This window comes from Macaca mulatta, chromosome 11, assembly GCF_049350105.2.
Source record: "Macaca mulatta isolate MMU2019108-1 chromosome 11, T2T-MMU8v2.0, whole genome shotgun sequence".
Taxonomy (NCBI): domain Eukaryota; kingdom Metazoa; phylum Chordata; class Mammalia; order Primates; family Cercopithecidae; genus Macaca; species Macaca mulatta.
The window spans coordinates 55,924,129-55,948,610 of record NC_133416.1 but is presented as its reverse complement, the minus strand read 5'-3'; the positions used below and the strand labels follow the sequence as shown (position 1 = coordinate 55,948,610).

Here is a 24,482-nt window from a genome sequence, read left to right as displayed (position 1 = left end):
TTCCTCAGTTCGTTCACTTAGCAATGCACCCCAGCAGCCCCTCCAACCCCCAGCAGAGAAGCACAGCCCTTTGGGTAAAAGGTGCCTGGGGGCGAGGTTGCAAATTGGCACGTGCGGGGAGGGGCTCCTAGAGAATGGGGCGGGGGGTTGCGGGGGGCGGCAGGGAGAGTGCCCCTTCCCTGGATCTCTCCACTGGGTCCAGCAGGTTCGCCTCGGGGCCGCTGCCCCAGAGGCTGGGGGAAGAGGAAAGAAGTGGTGTGCGGGCAAGCAGGCCGCACACACCTGGCGCCTTGTGGAATGAGATCTTAATTAATTATTAAACTGAGTTCCCGCGGGAGGGCGCAGGGCCGTGACAGGCAGGGCGGGAATGGCTAGGTGGGGGCTGGGGCTGGGGCTGGGGCTGGGACAGGGGCCGGGGCAGTGAGGAAGTGGGGATGAAGAGTGGGCGCAGGGCGCGGGCCCAACCCCTGCGACCCTTACAGGAAGGAAGGCGACCCTTGGTGGGCGGGACGGGGGATGTAGCCGTGAGAGGTGGGTTTGCGGGCGCGCTTGGGGACCCCCGGGGTGAGGGCGGGAGAGGAATGAAGGAGGAGGCGGCCGGGGTGAAGGGAAGGGGACTGGGCTGCGAGGTCCCATCCCCCCGGGGTCTTGATCCCAGAACAGTAGCCGCTTGTCTTCTCAGGACTGGGGGAGGAAGCGGCCGGAGGAGAGGAGGGGGCGCGCGGAGGGAGGGGTCCCATTATTTGGCCTCCTGCGCCCCTACCCCGCTGCTAGGAAGGGGAGTGGGCGACTCGGCCCCCGCTTCTGGGGAGGAGGAGGGGGGTGCCCAGACAAAAGGAGCTTGTGCCTTTAAGGCGGGGAGTCCGGGAGCCAGCGGGGAGGGGACTTCTGGATCCGGGGTAGAGGGCGGCTGCGCTGGACAGCTCGGGAGGGGGCGAGGGCCGGGCGGACGGCGGACGGCGGGCGGGACGGCCAGGACGCGCGGGCTCGGAGAAGGACCGCGGGACGGCCGGCCGGCCGGCCGGAGCCCGCGGGGGCGGCGGGGCGGGGGCCCGGGGCAGGCGCGGAGACTGGCCGGCAGGTGAGCGCGCGGAGGGCTGGGGAAGTGACCGCTCGGGCTCCCGGGGCTCCAGGATTGGAACGCTCCCGAGCGGCTCTCAATAGGAGTTTATGGGTGGGGGCGCCGAAGCCTGGGACGGGTCGTCTCGGCAGTGTTTGGCGGGTTGCCCGAGGGAGTTGGGGTTGGCAAAGGGAAGTCATGGAGGCAGTGGGATCGAGGTCTCCTAGGTCCGGCGCTCGCCACCCGCGTCGCCCGCTGCCGGCCTCCCTCCACGGGGCGAGTTCCAGGCTTGCCCGGAGGCCAGGAGGACCTGGCACGTACTGGGGGAGGGGCTGGCCTGAGTTTTTTGCTGTGGGGCTGTGGGGTGAGTCTCTGAGTTTGGGAGAGATTCCATTTAGGGGAGAGGAACCGGCCTGGGCAGAGGCAGGGATGCCCTCTGTCTGCGGGAGTCCCTCTCCTTCGCCTCACCCCAAACCTTGGGAATGAAAGGGGTGGGTTCGGCTCCCCACATCCCCCAAGGCCTGCCGCAGGGTGGGCAGGGGAGCTGACTTATTCAAAGCAGACTCTTGGGCTCGACTGAAAGGCTAGAGGTGGAATCAGGCGTGGAAGCCTCTTTGCCCATATCCTCCCCTTACCAGACTACCCCTGTGAGCTGGAGGGACTTGGTGGGGGTTGCACAGTAAGGCTTGATGTGGGAGCCCTCTGTAATCTTTAGGAAGAGCGAGGACTGGGGATGGGAGAAGGCGGCAGCGGGCACTGGACCAACAGATACAGGCCCTGGGTAGTCTCCTCTACATCTGGAAAGGCCCAGAATTGAAGAAGTGAGGCCCATGTCCCAGTATGGTGGGCGGTGCTGGCACTGCTGGGCCCTGCCTGGGCAGTGCCTCTTGCCATGAACTTTCTGAAGTCGTTTTAAATCCCCTGGAGCCTCCTTTTGCCAAGGAGGGCAGGGGCAGATGGGCCCTGGGGATGGGATAGACAGGAGGTGGCCAGGAAGGCTTGGCAAGGCAGTAGGCAGAGCCATCCTTAGGGCTGGGCCTTGGCCTTGGCGGGTTCCAAACTCTGGTCTCAGCCTGATCAGGGTTTGGGAGGGACTTGAGGTCTGGGACTGAGCCTGGGCCTGCCAGGCTGAATGGGACATGGCTCTGGCTGTGGGAGCCGGTGGTGTGAAGAGCAGCAGATCTGTGAGAGAGCAAATGGACCAACACTCAGGGAAGGAGGAGGTCAGAGGCACAAGGCTTAGGAGCCTGACTCCGGGGAGGAGGGAGGTGGTCTGTGCTCCCAGAGCTCTCATAGTGATGGGTTGCTGGACAAAGTGGGTTGGGGGACCATATAGAGTTTTGTGGCTTGGAACAGTGCTCTCCCCTGTTCCCTGCCATACTAGTCTGGCATGGGGTGCCAGAAATGCTGGGAGGCCGGCAAGTTCTCAGGGATGGGCAGTGCCTGGAGTGGAGCCCAGAGTGGGATGGTTGCAGTTGGTTGGACAATTACACAGCTCTGAAGCTATCCCCTTAGGGAGTCAGAGTGTTCCTGGGAGGGTCATGCATTCTCCTGGATAGTGTCTGCCCCTTTCTCTGTGGGTATGAGCCAGATGCTAGGATGTGTTTCCAGGGGGCTGGGAACCTGGCCAGAAACTAGTCCTTTGGAAAGAGGTCTGGGCCAGTGGTGGGGGTGGGGGGTTGTGTGGGGGGAGATAAGAACAGGGAAGGGGACTGGTGAATGAGGGGAGGCTGAAGCAAAATGTTGTGGGTGCTGGATGGTGGTGGGAAACCTGCTCACTCTGGGCTCTGTCTCCAGCAGCTCTGGGGACTAACAGCCAAGGACATAGGGACTGATAGAACCAGGCATCTGACTGGCTAGAAAGACGTGTGTTCTTGCTCATGATTTTCTCATTTTTCCATCTCTTGACGCTGACAGAGATTTGGGTTTAAAGTGTTGTAGAGTGAGGAGAAGAACTAATATTTTTCAAGTGTGTACTTCATGACAGGCATTATTAGATTCTTTCCAGAGGACAATTATTATTTCCATTTTACAGATGAAGGTACTGACACAGAGAGGTTAAATAACTTGCCCAAGGCAGTGCGGCTAGTAAATAATCACGCTAAGGTTTGGAACCTGGTCTCATGCCAAAGATCATGCTTCTAATGAAGTATTTTGAAGAGCCAGGCTTTCTTTGGTGACCTTTTCCAAATGCCAGCCTGACCAAAAGTCTTGTATTCCTGATCTGTCCTTCCAGATGGTGCTGTTGGTGATGTTAAGAGGTTGAAGGGGCCAGGCATGGTGACTCATGCCTGTAATCCCAGCACTTTGGGAGGCCAAGGCAGGCGGATCACCTGAGGTTAGGAGTTCGAGACCAGCCTGGCCAACATGGTGAAACCCTATCTCTACTGAAAATACAAAAATTAGCCGGGCGTGGTGGCAGGTGCCTGTAATCTCAGCTACTGGGGAGGCTGAGGCAGGAGAATTGCTTGAACCCGGGAGTCAGAGGTTGCAGTGAGCCAAGATTGTGCCACTGTACTCCAGCCTGGGTGGGGCAGGGTGAGACTCCATCTTAAACAAAAAAACAAAAGGAGGTCGAAGGACATACTGCTGTGGGATATAGGAGAAGGGATGCCGACAGAACTTGGCTGAGGGTGACCCAGGGATGGGAGTTTTGGGATATGTGGAGAATTCCCCAGCCTGCCTTCTGCTTGTGGGTCCCTGGGTGTCTGCTTTGAGTGCTGCGCATCTGGCTTGAGCTCTCATTCTGTGGCCACCTGTGGCAAGTGCTGGGTATTCCTCCATCCTGTCCCCTACTGAGTACAAATGTCAGTGCTGCTAGCTCAGCAGGCTTGAGTACAAGGGACCCCTCAGGGTACTGTGTGAGCATAGAGGAGTATGGCCCTGGTGGGGACACAGGCATGCGTGGATGACAGTGCTTTCAGCCTCATCTTATTCTGACCTGGGCTCAGCCAGGAGTCACACTAAAGGTATCATCATGGAGTCCTCCCACCTCAGTTAATGACATTTCCTCCAGGAAATGTGGGATCTGGGACTGATTTGGTTACCATGATCTCTATAACTTGAGCCAGCCATATAAAACTGCCATGGACATCAGTTTTTGTTTATATATATTTTTCCTTTCAAATCTGTCTTGTGCCCCAGGGGGCCACAGGACTAGTTTCTCAGGGTTTTGGTGAAGATCAGATGGAATTAGGGATGTGAAAAGATCTTGAACAGTTTAAAGCATGGAGAAAGTGCATGGAATATCATTCATCCATCCATCTAGTCATCCATCTACTCAATGAACATTTAATATTATTTTATTTTTTGAGATGGAGTTTCGTTCTTATTGCCCAAGCTGGAGTGCAATGGCGTGATCTTAGCTCACTGCATCTGCCACCTCCCAGATTCAAGCAATTCTTTCACCTCAGCCTCCCGAGTAGTTGGGATTACAGGCGCCCGCCACCACTCCTGGCTAATTTTGTATTTTTAGTAGAGATGGGTTTTCACCATGTTGATCAGGCTGGTCTGGAACTCCTGACCTCAGGTGATCCACTCGCCTCAGCCTCCCAAAATGCTAGGATTACAGGTGTGAGCCACCACATCCAGCCTCAATATACACTTGTTTAGGTCCTTCTAAGTGTTGTGGATATGGCAGTGAGAACAGCAGGTCAAAATCCTTGCCTTCATAGAGCTGACATTCCAGTCAGGAGAGACAGAAAATGAACACATAAGAAAAATATATAGAATGGCAGTTGCTGATTAGAGTTATGGAGAAAAAGCATAAAGCTGGGAAAAAGATAGAGAGCTCCAGGAAAGGGGGTTGCTATTTTAATAGGGTGGTCAGAGAGAGCCTCACTGATAAGGGGACATTTGGGATGTGACCTGGAGGAGCTCTTGTTCCAGACAGAGGGAACAGCAGGCACTGAGGTCCCAGGCTGGCCTGTGCGGGGTGTGTTGGGAAAGAGCAAAGAGATTTATATGACTGTGGTGCAATGAGGAAGCTGAAGAGCCTTAGGATTATCACTGTTAGCTGGTTCACGAGGTCAGGAGATCGAGACCATCCTGGCAAACATGGTGAAACCCCGTCTCTACAAAAAATAGAAAAAATTAGCCGGGCGTGGTGACGGGTGCCTGTAGTCCCAGCTACTCAGGAGGCTGAGGCAGGAGAATGGTGTGAACCCAGGAGGCGGAGCTTGCAGTGAGCCGAGATCTTGCCACTGCACTCCAGCCTGGGTGACAGAGCGAGACTCCGTCTCAAAAACAAAACAAAACAAAAAAAAAACCAGCATATTTTTTCTTCTGCTTCTGTTGAGAAAAATCAGATCGGGACCCACTGGCAATAGTCTACAGCTGCTAGGTGGTGCTTGCCCAATGCACAGGGTATGAACTCTTTTCCTCCTAGTTCTGAAGCATAAGCTGCATCACTCATTGACTTGGGCACTTGAGTTTGTGACCACCAACACATCAGTGCCTTTTAGGGAAATTTTCAAGTATACTGGCTTTGGGGTCAGACAAATCTGGTTTAGAATCTTGGTTCTCTCACTTATGTGGCTGCTGGATCTTTGGGCAAGCCTTTCTTCTTTTCTTTTCTTTCCCTCCCTTCCCTCCTTCTTTCCCTCTCTCCCTCCCTCCCTCCTTTTTTCTTTCCTTCCTTCCTTCCATTTTTTTTTTTTTTTTTTTTCAGACTATGGCTGTTGCCCAGGCTAGAGTTCAGTGGCGCACAATCCTGGCTTACTGCAGCCTCCACTGCCTGGGCCCAAGCAATCCTCCCGCCTTAGCCTCCTGAATGGCCTGGTCTGTAAGTGTACACCACCACACCAGGCTAATTTTTATTTATTTATTCTTTGAGATGGAGTCTCACTCTGTCACCCAGGCTGGAGTGCAGCGGCGCGATCTCAGCTCACTGCAACCTCTGCCACCCGGGTTCAAGCAATTCTCCTGCCTTAGCTCCCGAGTTGCTGGGATTACAGGCGCCCGCCACTGCGCCTGGCTAATTTTTGTACTTTTAGTAGAGACGAGGTTTCACCATCTTGGCCAGGCTGGTCTTGAACTCCTGACCTTGAGATCCACTTGCCAGGGCCTCCCAAAGTGCTGGGATTACAGATGTGAGCCACCGTGCCTGGCCCAGGCTAATTTTTTAAAGTTTTAATAGAGGCAAGGTCTTGCTGTATTGCCCAGGTTGCTCTCACATTCCTGGCCTTAAGCCATCCTCCTGTCTCGGCCTCACAAAGTGCTGGGATTACAGGTGTAAGCCACTGTGCCTGGCCTTGGAAAAGTTTCTTTTCCTCACTGTGTCTCGATTTCTCACATGTTGAATGGGGATACCCTTGTTGCCTACATCCAAGTAATTGTATGACGATGAAACTCATAGCTTGTCAGTGGGAAGTGCTTAGGTAATGAGCTACTAGTGGTGGCAGTGGCTGTGACGGTGGTATTAATACCACTTCCATTGGATGGTCTCTAATACTATCTCCTTCCTTCCCTACCAGCAACATGTCATGGTTTAGTGGCCTCCTGGTCCCTAAAGTGGATGAACGGAAAACAGCCTGGGGTGAACGCAATGGGCAGAAGCGTTCACGGCGCTGTGGCACTCGGGCAGGTGGCTTCTGCACGCCCCGCTATATGAGCTGCCTCCGGGATGCAGAGCCACCCAGCCCCACCCCTGCGGGCCCCCCTCGGTGCCCCTGGCAGGATGACACCTTCATCCGGAGGGGCGGCCCGGGCAAGGGCAAGGAGCTGGGGCTGCGGGCAGTGGCCCTGGGCTTCGAGGACACAGAGGTGACAACGACAGTGGGCGGGACAGCTGAGGTGGCGCCCGACACGGTGCCCAGGAGTGGGCGATCCTGCTGGCGCCGTCTGGTGCAGGTGTTCCAGTCGAAGCAGTTCCGTTCGGCCAAGCTGGAGCGCCTGTACCAGCGGTACTTCTTCCAGATGAACCAGAGCAGCCTGACGCTGCTGATGGCGGTGCTGGTGCTGCTCACGGCGGTGCTGCTGGCTTTCCACGCGGCGCCCACCCGCCCTCAGCCTGCCTATGTGGCCCTGCTGGCCTGCGCCGCCGCCCTGTTCCTGGGGCTCATGGTGGTGTGTAACCGGCATAGCTTCCGCCAGGACTCCATGTGGGTGGTGAGCTACGTGGTGCTGGGCATCCTGGCGGCAGTGCAGGTCGGGGGCGCCCTCGCAGCAGACCCACGCAGCCCCTCTGCGGGCCTCTGGTGCCCTGTGTTCTTCGTCTACATCGCCTACACGCTCCTCCCCATCCGCATGCGGGCTGCGGTCCTCAGCGGCCTGGGCCTCTCCACCCTGCATTTGATCTTGGCCTGGCAACTTAACCGTGGTGATGCCTTCCTCTGGAAGCAGGTAGGTGGCCAGGGAGGTAGGGATGGAGGGCAGCAAGTGGGGAATTTCTCACCTCATAAGCAGGTGGGGGCTTAGTGAGGAAGGGCGGGTGAGTCATGGGTGGAAGCTGGGTGCAGGGATGTCTGGCTGTATCTGGGAAGAGGAGCAGGAGGTGGGAGGCCAGGGCTCAGGGGTCCACCTCCACGTGGGATCTGGGGTAGAAGGCACTGCTGAGGGGAGGGAGGGCCCCAGGACCCAAGCCTGAACTGTCACCATGGGCCCCAGTCTCTGGCTCTTTAGCCGTCTGAAATAGTGGTCTGTAGAGATAGAATGTGGGGCTGGAGGCAGGGGTGTGGTATATAGCCCCAGGGCCGTGGTAGGGCTGAAAAGGCAGTGCAGGCTGTGTCCAGGCTTTAGCATCTCTGTTAGCAAGGTGACACGGGAGGATCAGGTGCTGGTGCCATCCATGGAGAGCAGCTCTAGGTGGTGATCTGGAGGTATAGAGCAGGTTTTGGATGTTGTCAGCAAGGGAGGAGTCCCCTCTTTTCCTGGACCAAGGCCACTTCTGGGAGGACAGGGAAAGTGAAGAGCTGGGGTCAGTTCTCTCTGGGCTGGATGTAGTTTGAATGGGGTTGGACTGTTGAAGAGAGGAACATTAAGTCTGATTGTATCCCACCTTCCCCATGCTGGGCACCAGGGGCCTGGCCGCCTTTCCTTGAGGTTCTCAGTCCATGCCTGTTGCCGCCTCCAGGCTCCAAGTGTGTGTGAGGTGGGACTCCATGGCTCCGTGTGGAGTGGCTGTAGGCTGACCTGCTTATCCAATGGGCTGTATTCTTCTCTGTGGGATCTTAGACAACTAGCCTCACCTCTCCCAGCCTTAGTTTCCCAGTCTGCAAAGCTGGGATAAAAATAGCATCTAGCTCATGTTGCTGTTGGGGCCCCACCCTTTCCTAGAGTGGAGTAGAACCCAACTGGGCAGTGTTCACACCTGGGGGCAGGGAGGTGTGGGGAGTGCTGGAAGGCATGGTACCCAGTGAAGGGGTTTCTGGGAAGTCTCTTTAAGAGAGATGTTAGTTTGTGGATCTGCCATCTCATGTTACCCCCCGCCCAGGGAGCAGAGGCCAGGTCCTTCAGGCGCTGCTGTAGGCACAGCCCCGCCATCAGCACACCACCCGGGTCCTCCACTGGACCCTATCTAGAGAGTGCTATCTTACTCAAGGTTTTGAGGGCTTGTGGCCTGTTGCCCACCCTGCCTCACCCACAGAGAGGAAGTTGCCTGGGGAACCCAGGGTGAGAAGCTAGGTTCTCTGGCATGATGCCCTTCTCCACCCAGCCTGTGCTACAGAACAGAACATACCTGTTTTTTGTGTGTTTTGTTTTTGAGACGGAGTCTTGCTCTGTCATTAGGCTGGAGTGGGGCAGTGGTGCGATCTCAGCTTACTTCAGCCTCCACCTCCTGGGTTCAAGCAATTCTCCTGCCTCAGCCTCCCGAGTAGCTGGGACTACAGGAGCACGCCATCACGCCCAGCTAATTTTTGTATTTTTAGTAGAGACAGGTTTCACCATGTTGGCCAGGATGATCTCGATCTCTTGACCTCGTGATCCGCCCTCCTTGGTCTCCCAAAGCTCTGGGATTACAGGAGTGAGCCACCTCACATGGCCAGAATGCCAGAACACATGCCAGAATGTACCTTTTTAAAAGTAACCTTATAGCCTGTTTGTTTGTGGAGCACGTGCCCTTAGGGCACCGTCGGACATCTTAAAGGGCCAGGTTCTTCCGCCCCAGAGCTTCTCTTCCAGGCTGGCTCTCAACCAGGGCTTTATGGCTGGATTGCCCTCCTGGGGAAGGAGCTTAGAGGTGGTGTCTCCTTTCCCCCTTCCTCTCTGGCCAGGCATGGGCTGGGTGGGCATCTCTTCCCTATTCTCAACTGGCATGGTGCCCAGAGTCAGGCCCAGTGCCTGACTGGGGAGGTGCAGTCCCAGGGAGGCCAGGACTGTGCCCATCTCCCCAGGAGTGTGTGGCTACAGCCTCACCTAGTGGGTCTCGACAGGCACATTCTTGGGGCAGTAGCGAAAGTCACTGCTCTGCCTGTGCCAGTCCTTGGGGTCAGGGCTGCCCTTACAACTTCCTCTGGGCCGAGAAACATTCCCTGTGCCCGTTTGGGTCTGAGGGTTTCTAGATGGGTGGGGTTTGTGGCCTCCTTCCTCGTCTACTTGGGCAGCCCCTTCCCAGATCCACCCTGCTCACAGTCACAGGAAGGAGGCTGTGTCCCCACCAACCCACTCACTTAGACACATCGAACAGTGTCGCCCAGTGACCCAGGCCCAGCGTGGAGTCTCCTCCGGTCCCCTGGCATCCATTTTTTCTCACAGTCAGATAGGGACGTGTGTGTACAGAGTTATTTCAGTCTCGTCCCCCTTCCCCTTCCCTCCACCGTGACTCACATTTTCCTCTTGGGCTCCTGGGGCCAGGAAGGGAAGTTGCCTGGTTTGCCCCCCTTCCCTTCTCCCCCACTGGGGGCTATTCTTAGAAACCCCCAAGGGAGATAGTGTGCCCCTCTCTTCACCCCTGCTGCTGGGAGGGGGAGCTCAGCCTAGTTGATCCTGGGCCTGTGAGCTGGACTGGGAAGGGAAGCTAGGAGGCCCATCCCAGAGGCTGGCGCTGGAAATGGCTAAGGGTGAGCCAGGCCTCCCCCTCGGTTTTACCCAAGAGGAAACTGAGGTCCTGAAGATTAAGTGACCTGCCCAATTTTGCAGGACTAGTTCTAGTTCAAGGCAGAGCCCAGAACCTCTGGCTTCCAGGAGGTGCTTCTGCTGTTTCCCTCCCTTCTCCTTAAACCAGAGCCCGGCCCCATCCAACTCTGGGGTGGAGCCACAAGCTCCAGGTTAATTCCTGAGTTTCCAGAAACACTGAGGCCAGCTTCCCTTAGACTTGCTTTGTAGCCAATGCCACTGATGATGATTGGGGACTGAACATTCCTAGGGTGGAGGCCCTAGGCCTAGGGCCTGGCAGGGCCGAGTATCAGAGGGAGTTATACCTTGAGGGGTGGCCAGTCATGGTGGACCCCATCTCCAGTTAGAGGACATCCTTTGTATCAGTAGAATTGATGACTCTCAAGCCAGGGCTCTGAGGTTGGGCTTGAGAGCTTGACTCAGTAGAGTGAGTAGGAATCTTGGAAACCTGGAATGTACTACACAGTGTGGAATGCACTAGATAGATAGTAGGATTAGGACACAGAATTTGGAGTCTGATTGTCCTGGGTTCAAGTCTCACACTAGCCACTAACAGCTGTGTGATCTTGGGGAAGTTACTTGGCTTCTCTGTGCCTGAGTCCCTTACCTTTAAAATGGGATATTGTTACCTATTTCATAGAGTTTTAAGAAATGTGTTAGGGGCCAGGCGCGGTTGATCACGCCTGTAATCCACACCCATAAGCACTTTGGGAGGCCGAGGCGGGTGGATCACTTGAGGTCAGGAGTTCAAGACCAGCCTGACCAACATGGTGAAACCCCTTCTCTACTAAAAAAATATACAAAAATTAGCCGGTCATGATGGCAGTTGGCTGTAATCCCAGCTATTCCTGAGGCAGGAGAATCGCTTGAACTGGGAGGCGGAGGTTGCAGTGAGCTGAGATCAGGCCACTGCACTCCAGTCTGGGTGACGGAGCAAGGCTCTGTCAAAAAAAAAAAAAAAAGAAATGTTAGTCAGTATATAGAAGGCACCTACAGAATCCTGGCACATGGTAGGCAGCCAATGAACTAGCTACCATAATAATAATGACAATGGTGATTATTGTTACTAAGTTATGTCAAGTCAGGGAGAGGCTTTAGAGATCTTCTTCTTCCTCTTTGGGTTATAGATGAACAAACCCAAGAGAGAGGAGGTGACTCGTCCTGGGTCACTCACAGGAGGATGTAGAGCTCAGGTCTCCTGGGTGCTGTCCTTAAGGAGGAGCACCTGCAAAAGGAGCAGCATTTGTCTTTCGTGTGGGGTGTTTGAGGAGCAGGAGATACAGGGTGCCGGAGCTGGGCCCCATGACTTACCTGGCCCTGGTTGGTCTTCTGCTTCCAGAAGCTGTGAGAAGATCTCATTTCTAGTCATGGAGGATTCAGGCAGTTGGCTGGGATCTGGGGTCCTGTGGGTCATGCGAGAGAGATATTGCAGGGGTGGCAGTAGCTTGGGGACAGAGAGGATGCAGGGCCCTGGCTTCCTTCCTCAGAGAACCTAGCAAGTTGTGTGAATGTGTGTGTGTGTATTTGGGGGGGTAGGCAGAGGAGATGGTCACTATCTGCCTCTACCACCTCCTGCAGCTCGGTGCCAATGTGCTGCTGTTCCTCTGCACCAACGTCATTGGCATCTGCACACACTATCCAGCAGAGGTATCTCAGCGCCAGGCCTTTCAGGAGACCCGCGGTTACATCCAGGCCCGGCTCCACCTGCAGCATGAGAATCGGCAGCAGGTGGGACTGCTCCCCTGGCCAGGGCCTGCCCCCACCTCACCCCCACATAACTTGCAGATTGGATTTGCTGCCTTGTCCGGTTCCGTGGAGCACAGTGTGATGGTTCCCCTGGGTTGTGTGTCACAGAGGCCCTATGATACTGGGGTTTTGTCCTGTCCAAGGGAAGGAGGGCGTGGACAGGAGCACATCTGGGGGCTTAATGGAGGGTGGTCAGAGGGGGCTCTGACAGGGGAAGGTCAGGCCACAGTCCAGAAGGGAAGGTCTTCAGAGAAGTCTGGGAGGACTCTGGTGATGTGGAGAGACCAGGAGGGATTGAAATGTGAGGCCAAGAGTATAGTGATGCCTATTGGAACCACTGGGCTAGGAGCGGCTGCTGCTGTCGGTGTTGCCCCAGCATGTTGCCATGGAGATGAAAGAAGACATCAACACAAAAAAAGAAGACATGATGTTCCACAAAATCTACATACAGAAGCATGACAATGTCAGGTAAGGTGAGGGCAGGAGGGTGCCAAGCAGGGCGGGGGGTCTGGAAGTCTTTGAGGGCTATGTGGTCTGTTCATTCTCTGCTGTCATCTACAGCATCCTGTTTGCAGATATTGAGGGCTTCACCAGCCTGGCATCCCAGTGCACTGCACAGGAGCTGGTCATGACCCTGAATGAGCTCTTTGCCCGGTTTGACAAGCTGGCTGCGGTGAGGGTGCTGGGCCTTGGGATTGGGCCTGGGTGTTGACCGTGGTGAGAGCATAGCTTTGCTGGCAGCAGCTGGGGATTTGGGAGTAGATAGAGTGTGCGTTGAGGGTGGTGGGCCATGCAGGCTGGGTGGGCAAGAGAGTAAAGGTTACCCTTCTCTCCAACTCTTTCCCATTCAGGAGAATCACTGCCTGAGGATCAAGATCTTGGGGGACTGTTACTACTGTGTGTCAGGGCTGCCGGAGGCCCGGGCCGACCATGCCCACTGCTGTGTGGAGATGGGGGTAGACATGATTGAGGCCATCTCGTAAGCAGTGCCCCATTCCCAGGCTTCCTGGAATTACGGGTTCCCCAGACTGCTCCTACTTTTTGATGAGACCTCAGGAGATTTCCTCAGTTTTGGCTGTTTCTCTGTCTTTGAAGTCTGTCTGTCACTGGGAAGGGGAATCTTTCTCCAACCTGTGCAAAGACCCATGCGGACCCTTAGACTCCCAGCCAGCTGAGATGGGGCGGGGACAGCCTGTGCAGTAGGGGAGTTGGGCTAGAGGGAATGCCATCTGTGCAGGCCAGAGGGGATAACAGTGATTCCTCTTCTCCTAGCTCAGTTCCACAAGATGCTGCTGGGCCCCTGCTGGTGAACACAGCCCTAACATTTGTCCTTGAGCCCCATGCAGCCTTCTGCTCATGTCCAACCAAGGCTGTGCTCCTGTCCCCTGCATCTGGGTCTGTCCTTGCCCACTGGGCCCTGAGGGGAGTGAAGGGCCTGGGCTGTGGGCTGGGGGAGGAGAAGACTGCCAGGAGCTGATCTGGGGCTGCATCCTCCCAGGCTGGTACGTGAGGTGACAGGTGTGAATGTGAACATGCGCGTGGGCATTCACAGCGGGCGTGTGCACTGTGGCGTCCTTGGCTTGCGGAAATGGCAGTTCGATGTGTGGTCCAATGATGTGACCCTGGCCAACCACATGGAGGCAGGAGGCCGGGCTGGGTGAGTAGGGGGGCCCAGGTGGTGGGGGATGGGAGCAAGGTGGGAGAGCCAGGGTCTCACCCTCTTGGCCATGTACAGCCGCATCCACATCACTCGGGCAACACTGCAGTACCTGAATGGGGACTACGAGGTGGAGCCGGGCCGTGGTGGCGAGCGCAACGCATACCTCAAGGAGCAGCACATTGAGACTTTCCTCATCCTGGGCGCCAGCCAGAAACGGGTCAGGGCCGGGGCAGGGCTGGGGGCAGGGGAGCAGGAAGAGGGACAAATGGGGAGGAGCAGGCCAAGGCCTCCTCTGGGCCCCTCTTCTGAGCCTGTACCCCTCTTCTGAGCCTGTACCCATGCTGCCCACACAGAAAGAGGAGAAGGCCATGCTGGCCAAGCTGCAGCGGACTCGGGCCAACTCCATGGAAGGGCTGATGCCGCGCTGGGTGCCTGATCGTGCCTTCTCCCGGACCAAGGACTCCAAGGCCTTCCGCCAGATGGTGAGGGGCCCTCAGCACCAGACCTAGGGCCTCTTTTTCTTGGCTCCCTCAGTGTCCCTGACCCTGTCCTTTCTTCTTGTGACTGTCATTTCCATGTATGCTTTCTGGTATTGGGGCAGTGGGAAGATTTCATCTCAGGGGTCCCAGTGCCCCCAGAAGATATGGTGGGGACACCCTCAGCACAGTGTTGGGGTGGGAGAAGGGGCTGCAGAGATGAAGGTTGTTGGCCTTTCACCTCACTCCACACTCTGTCCCTTTCTCCAGGGCATTGATGATTCCAGCAAAGACAAGTAAGTCAGGTTATTGAGGGAGAAGGTACTTGCACCCTGGGATGGGGCTGGGGGGAGCCAAAATCCTCCTTTTCCCTGACTTTAGGTGTGTCGTATGTGAGCAGGAGCCACACCCCAGCTCTCCCTCCCTCCCTTGGGTGCTGCCCATACCTTTCCTTTCATTGTTTCTCACGTGGCCATGCCCATGCATCTGGTGAAGCCATGTCTCCTGCCCTCAGCCGGGGCACCCAAGATGCCCTGAACCCTGAGGATGAGGTGGATGAGTTCCTGAGCCGTGCCATCGATGCCCGCAGCATTGATCAGCTGCGGAAGGACCATGTGCGCCGGTTTCTGCTCACCTTCCAGAGAGAGGATCTTGAGAAGAAGGTTTCAGGGATACAGGGCAGAAGGACAAGGGCTGGGGGAGGGGCAGGTCGCAGCAGGGAAGGCTGAGCACAGGTGAGGGCACAGGTGTTTCTGGGGGATGGAGAAGGGACCACAGAGCAGGGTGGGGATTTCGTCAGTTGGGCCAACTGCATCTCCTCCCTGTTGAGACGCCTAGTAGTGCCCTGTCCTTGCTGTCCCTGCCTTCCTTAGGGAGGGCCCAGCACCCAGCTCAGCCTCCTCTCCTTCAGTACTCCCGGAAGGTGGATCCCCGCTTCGGAGCCTACGTTGCCTGTGCCCTGTTGGTCTTCTGTTTCATCTGCTTCATCCAGCTTCTCATCTTCCCACAGTGAGAGTCCTGCCCTTCCTCTCTTAGCTTCTCTCTTCTCCACCGCTTCCCAGAAGCTTCCTACATACCCACACGGGCCCACAATTCCTGGAGCCTGCATCCCTGCTTGTTCCAGAGGGTGGGACAAGAATGCCCAGATCTTCCAGAATTAAATGATTTTTCTGGCCCTGTTCTGCCCCAGCTCCATCCTGATGCTTGGGATCTATGCCAGCATCTTCCTGCTGCTGCTGGTCACCGTGCTGATCTGTGCCGTGTACTCCTGTGGTTCTGTACGTAGGGGGACTTCTGAGGCTGTTGGGAGGGCAGGCTGGACTCCAGACAGGGAGGAGGTCACATGGGGAGAGGGAGGAGAAGGCCATGCCTGTTCCACTGGGCCCCATCCCTGGTTGGCCTTCCTCCTTGGCTGATACAACCTTCAACTCTTCGTCTCTTGATTCCTCTAGCTGTTCCCTAAGGCCCTGCAACGTCTGTCCCGCAGCATCGTTCGCTCACGGGCACATAGCACCGCAGTTGGCATCTTTTCCGTCCTGCTTGTCTTTACTTCTGCCATTGCCAACATGGTAAGGGTCCAGTGGGAATTCTCCTACCTCCACTCTGTGCCAAGCACTGTCCTGGACACTGGGGGTACAGAGGGGAATAGGACATATTTTCTGCCCTCAGGGAGCCCCCTCCCAGAATAGGGCAAGGTTAACTCCAGTTCTCCCTCCTTGTTCTCCCAACCTCTTGTCATCCCTGAGTGAGTACTAAGGCCCATGGGGTATAAGGTACCTGGGCATAGCCCAGGGCAGGGTACATGGCTTCACCAGGTACCTAGAAACCCTTCCCCTCCTTGGCTATCCTGATACACCCCTCTACTTTTGCAGTTCACCTGTAATCACACCCCTATGCGGACCTGTGCAGCCCGGATGCTGAATTTAACACCTGCTGACATCACTGCCTGCCACCTGCAGCAGCTCAATTACTCTCTGGGCCTGGATGCTCCCCTGTGTGAGGGCACCACGCCCACCTGCAGCTTCCCTGAGGTGTTCAAGCAGTGCTCAGGCGGTGGGGGGGGGCTGTCCTGGCACAGACATCGGCCCTTCTGTGCCAGACCTAGTGATGGGCGCTGGGGACCCAGGAACTCACCAGAGTCTCCCACACTAGGAGCAACCAGGGGCCCTGGTGTGGTGTAGGGGCTGGACATGGAAGGTGGAGGATATGGGGGTTTGAGGGGTATGGCAGAAAGGTTAGGTCAGGCAGGAGAGTGCAGGGCTCTCCCTGCCCAAGGGTGCTGTGGCCTCTGCCTTCACCCAGTGCTGCCTCTGCCCCCCGCAGTACTTCATCGGGAGCGTGCTGCTGAGTCTCTTGGCCAGCTCTGTCTTCCTGCACATCAGCAGCATCGGGAAGTTGGCCATGGTCTTTGTCTTGGGGCTCATCTATTTGGTGCTGCTTCTGCTGGGTCCCCCAGCCACCATCTTTGACAACTATGACCTACTGCTTGGCGTCCATGGCTTGTGAGTTTATTCTCAGGTCCTTTAATACCCCAGGAGCTTCCCTGACCTTGCTGGGTCACTGTGAGCCTCTGGTGCCCAGGCCCCTTGTGCTCTTGGAATGCCACAACTCCCCTGTGGGGGAAAGGGAGGAGATGGAGGAGTTCCCAGCATGTGACCCCAAATAGTTACCCCAAGGAAACCCCAGTCCTGGGAAATCCTTGTGTCTTTAGGCTAGACATTAAAAAAAAAAAAAAAAAAAATTCCCTCTTGTATTTGCATGGTGCTTTCACATCCACCATCTTAACCACCCATAGGACATACAGCTGCTTGGTGGCAGGGCTCTGGCTAGGAACCAAAGCTTCTGACTCCTGCTTGGGGGCTTTGCCTGGGACATCATACTGGCTTTTCCTCTGCAAAACCCCATTCCTTTGATATGTGGCCGTGGCTTGTTGTAGTAGAAAAAGCCTCTGGTGTCTTCTGGGTTTGAATCCCTGCTCTGCTGCTCATTAGCTGTGTGACCTTAGACAGGTGAGTTAGCTTCTCTGAGCCTCAATTTCCTCATCTGTAAAATGACACTGTCACCTAAATCACAGAGTCGTTGTAAAGATTATAGTAACTGACATTTATGGAAGGCTTACTATATGGCAGGAACTGTGCTAAGCCTTTTACATACATTATTTAAATCTGATCCCTGCTGTACTGATGGGGAAGGAGGCGTAGAGAGTTAAGCGACTTGTCTCAGGTCACATAGCTGGTAAGTAGAGGAGTCTGTAAGAGTAGAGGTTTTCTTAACCTCTACTTTTAATGAGTTAATTAATGTAAGTAAAAGCCCTGGCCCAATGCCTGATTTCTAGTATGTGCTTAGTAAATGCAGTCTGTATCTCCCCTTCCATGTGCCCACCCAGCAACCCAGGAAGCACTGATGACTTTGTCTCTTCTCTCCTCTTGCCAGGGCTTCTTCCAATGAGACCTTTGATGGGCTGGACTGGTAAGTGAGGGCTCCGAGGCAGCAAAGGGTAGGGCCATTAGATGCCTCCTTCAGACACCAAGCATGTCTCTGCTTATCCTTAGTCCAGCTGCAGGGAGGGTGGCCCTCAAATATATGACCCCTGTGATTCTGCTGGTGTTTGCGCTGGCGCTGTATCTGCATGCTCAGCAGGTGGAGTCGACTGCCCGCCTAGACTTCCTCTGGAAACTACAGGTGACCGGGTGGGCCTTTGGGGGAAGAGGAGGAACCTAAGGGTGGAGCCTGGGCCAGGCCAGAAACGTATCTCCTGCTAGCTGGCTAAGCCTCAGGCCGCCCCTAGGCCCACCCTGGTTCCATGCCTTCTCTGTGCCCATCCCTTACTCCTTGCCCCATCCTGTACCTGTCCCCTTTACCCCTTTGCCTGTTCTTTAGGCCTCATCTGTCCATGCCTTTCTGCCTCTGTGTGATTCCCTCTGACTCCCACTTCCAAGCCTTGGCCACCACACCCACCCCTTGTGAATGTCAGGCAATGGGTGATGGGTGTGGTGTCCACAGGCAACAGGGGAGAAGGAGGAGATGGAGGAGCTACAGGCATACAACCGGAGGCTGCTGCATAACATTCTGCCCAAGGACGTGGCCGCCCACTTCCTGGCCCGGGAGCGCCGCAATGATGAACTCTACTATCAGTCGTGTGAGTGTGTGGCTGTTATGTTTGCCTCCATTGCCAACTTCTCTGAGTTCTATGTGGAGCTGGAGGCAAACAATGAGGGTGTCGAGTGCCTGCGGCTGCTCAACGAGATCATCGCTGACTTTGATGAGGTACTTGTCCAGTTGGCTGGTGCTGGCAGAGAATTGGGGGGACTTGGAGACCAGGGATTGGAAGGGACGAGTGGCACTGGGAAGAGAAAGAGAGATTTGATGGGACTCAGAGGCATCAGGGGTAGGGGTAAGGGCAGGCATAGTGGAGGTAGAGGTAAGAACCCATGAAGGGGCCAGGCGCGGTGGCTCACACCTGTAATCCCGGCACTTTAGGAGGCCGAGGTGGGCGGATTATGAGGTCAGGAGATCGAGACCATCTTGGCTAACACGGTGAAACCCCAGCTCTACTAAAAATACAAAAAATTAGCCGGGCGTGGTGCGGGCACCTGTAGTCCCAGCTACTCGGGAGGCTGAGGCAGGAGAATGGCATGAACCCGGGAGGTGGAGCTTGCAGTGAGTCGAGATCGCACCACTGCACTCCAGCCTGGGCAACAGAGTGAGACTCCGTCTCAAAAAAAAAAAGAACCCATGAAGGTGTCAAAGGCATCAAGGGGGTCAGCCCTAGTGGGGCAGGGTCATCATTGTTGGGGAGCAGGGGAGGACTTGATCTGTAGGGGGATAAGATAGGTACCAGGTGGATGTCACTGAAGAAGAAGGCAATGGTCTGTGGACAGAACCTCATGAGACCAACCAAGCAAGATGGTCCTCTGAATAGAGAAAATTGAAGCAAAATGTGAGGTAGTGTCCTGAACATCCAGGTCAGGAATGGGCTGTTCACTGTTCTGGAGGGAGGTCACTTGCTCACCCTGGGACTCAGTATCCCAGAAGGTGAGGATTGGAGAAATTGCTTAATATCCCACCTGTGTGTCTGTGTTCTGTGAGTGAGCTACGGGAGAGACCTTCTTAAGCTGTATGCCCAAGTCCTGCCTGGAGTCCTAGGGGGCTTGTTTTCCCAGCTTGTCAGTCTTACACTGGTAGCAGCAGCTGGAAGGGGCTCTTGAGACAGGAAAGTGGGCAAGGGAGGCAAGGCGTGGCAAGAAATGAGTGTTGGGGCAGGGCTGGGTTTGGGGTATTTGCCTTGACAGCCAGGTCCCCTTGTGTTGTTCAGATCATCAGCGAGGAGCGGTTCCGGCAGCTGGAAAAGATCAAGACAATTGGTAGCACCTACATGGCTGCCTCAGGGCTGAACGCCAGCACCTACGATCAGGTGGGCCGCTCCCACATCACTGCCCTGGCTGACTATGCCATGCGGCTCATGGAGCAGATGAAGCACATCAATGAGCACTCCTTCAACAATTTCCAGATGAAGATTGGTAAGAGGGCTTGGTTGCTTGGCAGGTTTTCCCAGGACTGTTTCTGGTTGAAGCTGGGATTATAGGCTGGGGATGGGATCACAGATTTCCCATCAGGGCTCCTGTGGGGTTTTCTTCCCTCTGACCTCCTATATCAAGTCTGATATTAAGAACAGAGATCATTAGGCACTGTCCTAGAAATTTTTGAGCATACTTTAATACTGATATTATTATCCCCTTTCATTGGATAGAGACTGACTCTCAGATTAAATAACTTGCCCAAGGTCAAATAACTAGTAAGTGGCAGAGCTGGGATTAAAAATCACGTTTATCTAAACTTGAATACTTCTGTCCTTATATGTGACCAGTCCGATAAGAGGTACTTCCTCTCAAATGAACTGGTGGATGGGAGTCAGACTATCTGGTTTGAATTCTGGCTGCTCCATTTACTGGCTTATTTGAGAAGTCTTCTAACTTCTCTAAGCTTCAGTTACCTTATCTATAAAATGGGGATAAAAATACCTACCTTTTAGAGGTATTAAAAGGATGGGCCGGGCGCGGTGGCTCAAGCCTGTAATCCCAGCACTTTGGGAGGCCGAGACGGGCGGATCACTAGGTCAGGAGATCGAGACCATCCTGGCTAACACGGTGAAACCCCGTCTCTACTGAAAAAATACAGAAAACTAGCCGGGCGAGATGGCGGGTGCCTGTAGTCCCAGCTACTCAGGAGGCTGAGGCAGGAGAATGGCGTAAACCCAGGAGGCGGAGCTTGCAGTGAGCTGAGATCCGGCCACTGCACTCCAGCCTGGGAGACAGAGCCAGACTCCATCTCAAAAAAAATAAAAATAAAAATAAAAGGATGAAGCCAGGCAGGCTTCATGAGGTCAGGAGTTCAAGACTAGCTTGGCCAACATAGTGAAACCCTGTCTCTACTAAAAACAAAAAAATATGGCCAGGCGCGGTGGCTCACACCTGTAATCCCAGCACTTTGGAAGACCAAGGTGGGCGGATCATAAGGTCAGGAGATCAAGACCATCCTGGCTAACATGGTGAAACCCCCGTCTCTACTAAAAATACAAAAAATTATCCGGGCATGGTGGCAGGCGCCTGCAGTCCCAGCTACTTGGGAGGCTGAGACAGAAGAATGGCGTGAACCTGGGAGGCAGAGCTTGCAGTGAGCCGAGATCGCGGCATTATACTCTAGCCTGGGCGACAGAGCGAGACTCCATCTCAAAAAACAAACAAACAAATTAGCTGGGTGTGGTGGTACGTGTCTGTAATCCCAGCTACTCAGGAGGCTGAGGCAGGAGAATCTCTTGATTCTGGGAGGCAGAGGTTGCGGTGAGCCGAGATTGTGCCACTGTACTCCATCCTGGGCAACAGAGCAAGACTCCATCTCAAAAAGAAAAAAAAGAAAGGATAAAACCATGTAAAATGCTTACTAGAGTGGTTGACATGGAACAGGCATTCAGGAGATTACTGTTATAGCATGGCTGCCTTGACTCAGGGGAGCTCCTAAACTGAGGTGCTCAGGTCTTCGGGTGTTTTTGTTTGTTGTTTGGGTTTTTTTTTTGAGATGGGGATTTGCTCTGTCACCAGGCTAGAGTGCTGTGGCACAATCACAGCTCCCTGCAGCATCAACTCCCAGGCTCAATCAATCAATCTCTTTTCCCACCTCAGCCTCCTCAGTAGCTGGGACTACAGGCGTGTACCACCATGCACAGCTAATTTTTGTGTTTTTTTGTAGAGATGGGGTTTCACCATGTTGGCCAGGCTGGTCTTGAACTAGATCGTTCTTTACAACCAGGAGACTTGTCCTTTTTCCATTTTTTTCTCTGGGTCCTTCTACCTGTTCCAGGAGGTGGGATGACTCCCTGGGTTTAGCCTGGAGCATGCACTAGTCTCTTGCTGTTCTCCCCACCTCAGGGCTGAACATGGGCCCAGTCGTGGCAGGTGTCATCGGGGCTCGGAAGCCGCAGTATGACATCTGGGGGAACACAGTGAATGTCTCTAGTCGTATGGACAGCACGGGGGTCCCCGACCGAATCCAGGTGAGGGGAATATGAGCAGGGGCTGGGAGGAAGGTGGGCCCAGAGGGCTTCCATGGTGTCTCTGCAGTCTGCTAGGACAGGGGTAGGGTGGCTAGTGTTCTGTGTATGGTGGGGTGGGGGTTGGGGGAAGGGAGCTAGCCTGACTAGAGAACCCCTGGGCCCCTGCAAATGCAGCAGGAAGGATTCCAGGCTAAGCGGGCTCCCCTCCCACTCCCCCAGGTGACCACGGACCTGTACCAGGTTCTAGCTGCCAAGGGCTACCAGCTGGAGTGTCGAGGGGTGGTCAAGGTGAAGGGCAAGGGGGAGATGACCACCTACTTCCTCAATGGGGGCCCCAGCAGTTAGCAGGACCCCAGCCACAAATTCAGCTGAAGGGATCAAGGTGGGCATTGAGTGGACTCTGTGCTCGCTGGGTGGAGCTGTGGCAGGGGGCACTGAGCCTCCAGACCCTGCTAACCACAAAAGGGAACATCCCAGCAGGCTGTGCTTGGATCATGATTGTCTACCCTCAAGCTGGAAAACAAGGGGCTACCTACCAAGAGGATTATGCAAGTGACTTTCTTTCTTACTTGGGGTAGGGCTGTTCCCTCTCCAATCTTCCAGCTTTTGGGAGCAGGGGAGGGGTCAGTAGCAGAAGCAGAGGGAGGCCTCTTGCCTGAGGGATTAAAATGGCAGCTTGCCATGCCTACCCTTCCCTGTCTGTCTGGGCAGCAGATTCAGGGCTGGGCCCTTCTTTTCCCTCTTTTTTCCTGGGAATATTTTGTACAATATTTTGTACAAAGACAGGCATGAGGAGTGCCTATTCCATGCTTGCCTTTGCAATACCTGCGTCCCCAGCACTGGTCCTGGGCACTTCCCCACCGCAGCCAGGTGTCCCTCCTAGGCACAGAGCAGAGGAGGGAGATGCTCTGGGGAGCCAGCTTTGGCCATATTTCAGGAGAATGTTTCCATGTGCCAAATTCTAGTCCCACAATCTGTCCCCAAAGGGGAACAAAGGGACCTCTGACAGCTTAGATTTAGCCCCAGTTCCTGCACGCTCCAGGGAACGGGGCGTCTGGCCTCACTGGTACTGTGAAAATGCTCAGAGAGCAAGCCTGTGTGTGGGGATATCAGGTCAGGAGCTGGAAGTTCACCTGCAGGTGCCAAAGAGCAGGCAGGCCAGGGCTGGGGCGGTGCCAGACTCTGATCTGAGGACCCCGATGGGGTCCAGATCAGGTCACTCTGCCCCAGTGCTCTCTTGCTGTCTACTGGCAAGGGGGCATGGAGCATCTCTCCCTCTTCTGTTGCCAAATAGAAAAGGGTCAGGGCATGGAGAAAGATGACCCTGATCCCAAACCTGCCCTCCCAAGTCTCTGGCGTTGGGGAGGGCCTGTGTGTTTGTGTAACTGTGTGTGCATGTTGGTCTTTGTGTGCATATCTGTTTTCCAGGTCTGTGAGTCCTTGTGCTCCTGCTCCTCAGCTCTCCACCCCAGGTTGCGTCTCTCCTGTGGGCCTCTGTCTTCTGGGAATAAAGCAGGGTTTCCTATTTCAGGGGATGTAGAGAGACGCCCAGATTACACAGGAGTGGGATGGGGTGTGGTAGCAAAAGGAGGGAGAGGAGTCCTTTTTGTGCCAAATCCCTAAGTGCCGTTTGGGGGCCATGTGTGCAGCATGACTCTCCCTGTCTGTGGCAGGGACCCAAGCGCTTGCTTGAGCCCCAGTGCTCCATGCTAGCACTTGAACTGTCTGGGGTTTGATGGACAGAGGCTCAGGAATTTCCTGGCTTCCCCAGATAGTGTCCTGGGACATGGTATGCTTTGGGGCTGGGGTAGCATGGAATCCCTCTGAGGACCCGGATACTGGTACTATTGGGTGGGGAAGAGGAACCTTAAACTTGGCTTTCTCCAGCCTTCAGCCTGAGTCTAGCATGTTTCTGGCTCCCCAGCCCCTTGTGAAACCTTGGGGGCTGGCAGAAGGGTTAGGAGGTTGAACTCTAGATTCCCTTCCTATCTTTGCCTTCCTTTTACCCCTTTCCCTGCAACCTCTTTGACTGTGGCCTGAATTTGTTGGTCCCTCAGTTTCTCTGTCTGTACCTATTTAAGCCAAAGGCACTAGCCTGAATTTTGCTTGAAGATCACTTTGTCTTGGAAATGACTAGAGAGGCAGAGGAGAAGGGTTTCCAGAGTTACTGGGTTTGGTTGTGGAAGGGGCAGGCAGTGCACTTGCCCCTCCTCATGCCCCTCTGACACCAGCTCCCTGTGGAGGCCTGGTTTCTGGGTACTGCCTCCCTTGGGCATCTTCATGCATCAACCAAATGGGCCATCAGGTACTTCATTAGTCATGGCAGAAGGAGGGGAAAAGACTTGTTTTTCCAGACAGAAAGTCTACTCCCCTGCCCCCAGCCATAGCCCTGGATAGGAAGGGATAGGAAGAGACTACTTGGTGCCATGGGGTAGGGGTGAGGGTATAAGTAGATCAGAGTGGGAAGACCTCAGCCTTGGGTGGCTTGTCTCTGCTTTTTGCCAGGTGGGAGGGCCTGTCCACACCCTGGCTCCCCGTACCACAGTGCCAGCCATGCCCTTCCCCTGGGCAACCATTGCCCCTTTCCTCACCCAGTTGGTGGAGGAGTCAGGAGATGGGAGGCCATGGGCTTTGGTTTTGTAATGTAACCACTGTGGGGGTGAGGGAGGATGGTGTACCATGTATTTCAGTGAAATATTTAATATATTTAAATATCAATAAAATCAAACTCTTTGTAAAATTCCCTGTTCTCTGTAGCTGTTCTGGGCCCTGGGTGGGTCAGAAGTGACAGAGCCTGGTGTAGGGGGCGACCTCCTGCCCCAGGGCTCCGTGGGCCTCTCATCTGTGGTCAGAGGACTTCCTGTGGCTTTTCCCTGCTAAGGAGAAGCTGTAGTAACTTCAGAGAGTGTGACTACTCAAGGCCTTTCAGCATCATGA

General features: G+C 55.0%; 1 protein-coding gene across 9 annotated transcripts; it reads left to right on the top strand.

Moving 5' to 3' along the window:
• On the top strand, positions 1-24,285 carry ADCY6 (adenylate cyclase 6). Of its 9 annotated transcripts, none has more exons than XM_028829444.2 (23): positions 370-531; positions 6,535-7,402; positions 11,693-11,842; positions 12,207-12,328; positions 12,422-12,533; positions 12,712-12,839; positions 13,133-13,255; positions 13,359-13,517; positions 13,596-13,737; positions 13,874-14,002; positions 14,267-14,292; positions 14,511-14,658; positions 14,907-15,004; positions 15,186-15,273; positions 15,448-15,564; positions 15,868-16,026; positions 16,319-16,497; positions 17,429-17,464; positions 17,548-17,677; positions 17,999-18,262; positions 19,311-19,515; positions 21,421-21,545; positions 21,765-24,285. In XM_028829444.2, the coding sequence occupies exons 2-23, from the start codon at positions 6,539-6,541 to the stop codon at positions 21,888-21,890; spliced, it is 3,630 nt and encodes a 1,209-aa protein (XP_028685277.2). In that variant the 5' UTR covers positions 370-531; positions 6,535-6,538; the 3' UTR covers positions 21,891-24,285. The 9 variants fall into 9 exon arrangements, with proteins under 9 accessions (XP_077810144.1, XP_077810141.1, XP_077810142.1 ...); XM_077954011.1 differs by lacking the exon at positions 370-531 and adding an exon at positions 929-1,081; XM_077954018.1 differs by lacking the exons at positions 370-531; positions 13,133-13,255 and adding an exon at positions 1-111.
• Positions 24,286-24,482: the final 197 nt, after the last annotated feature.

Coding starts and splice junctions, on each gene's coding strand:
- ADCY6 (XM_028829444.2), top strand. CDS start 6,539: ATGTCATGGTTTAGTGGCCTCCTGGTCCCTAAAGTGGATGAACGGAAA. Junction 11,843..12,206: donor AGCATGAGAATCGGCAGCAG/GTGGGACTGCTC, acceptor CCACTGGGCTAG/GAGCGGCTGCTGCTGTCGGT. Junction 18,263..19,310: donor TCATCGCTGACTTTGATGAG/GTACTTGTCCAG, acceptor TGTGTTGTTCAG/ATCATCAGCGAGGAGCGGTT.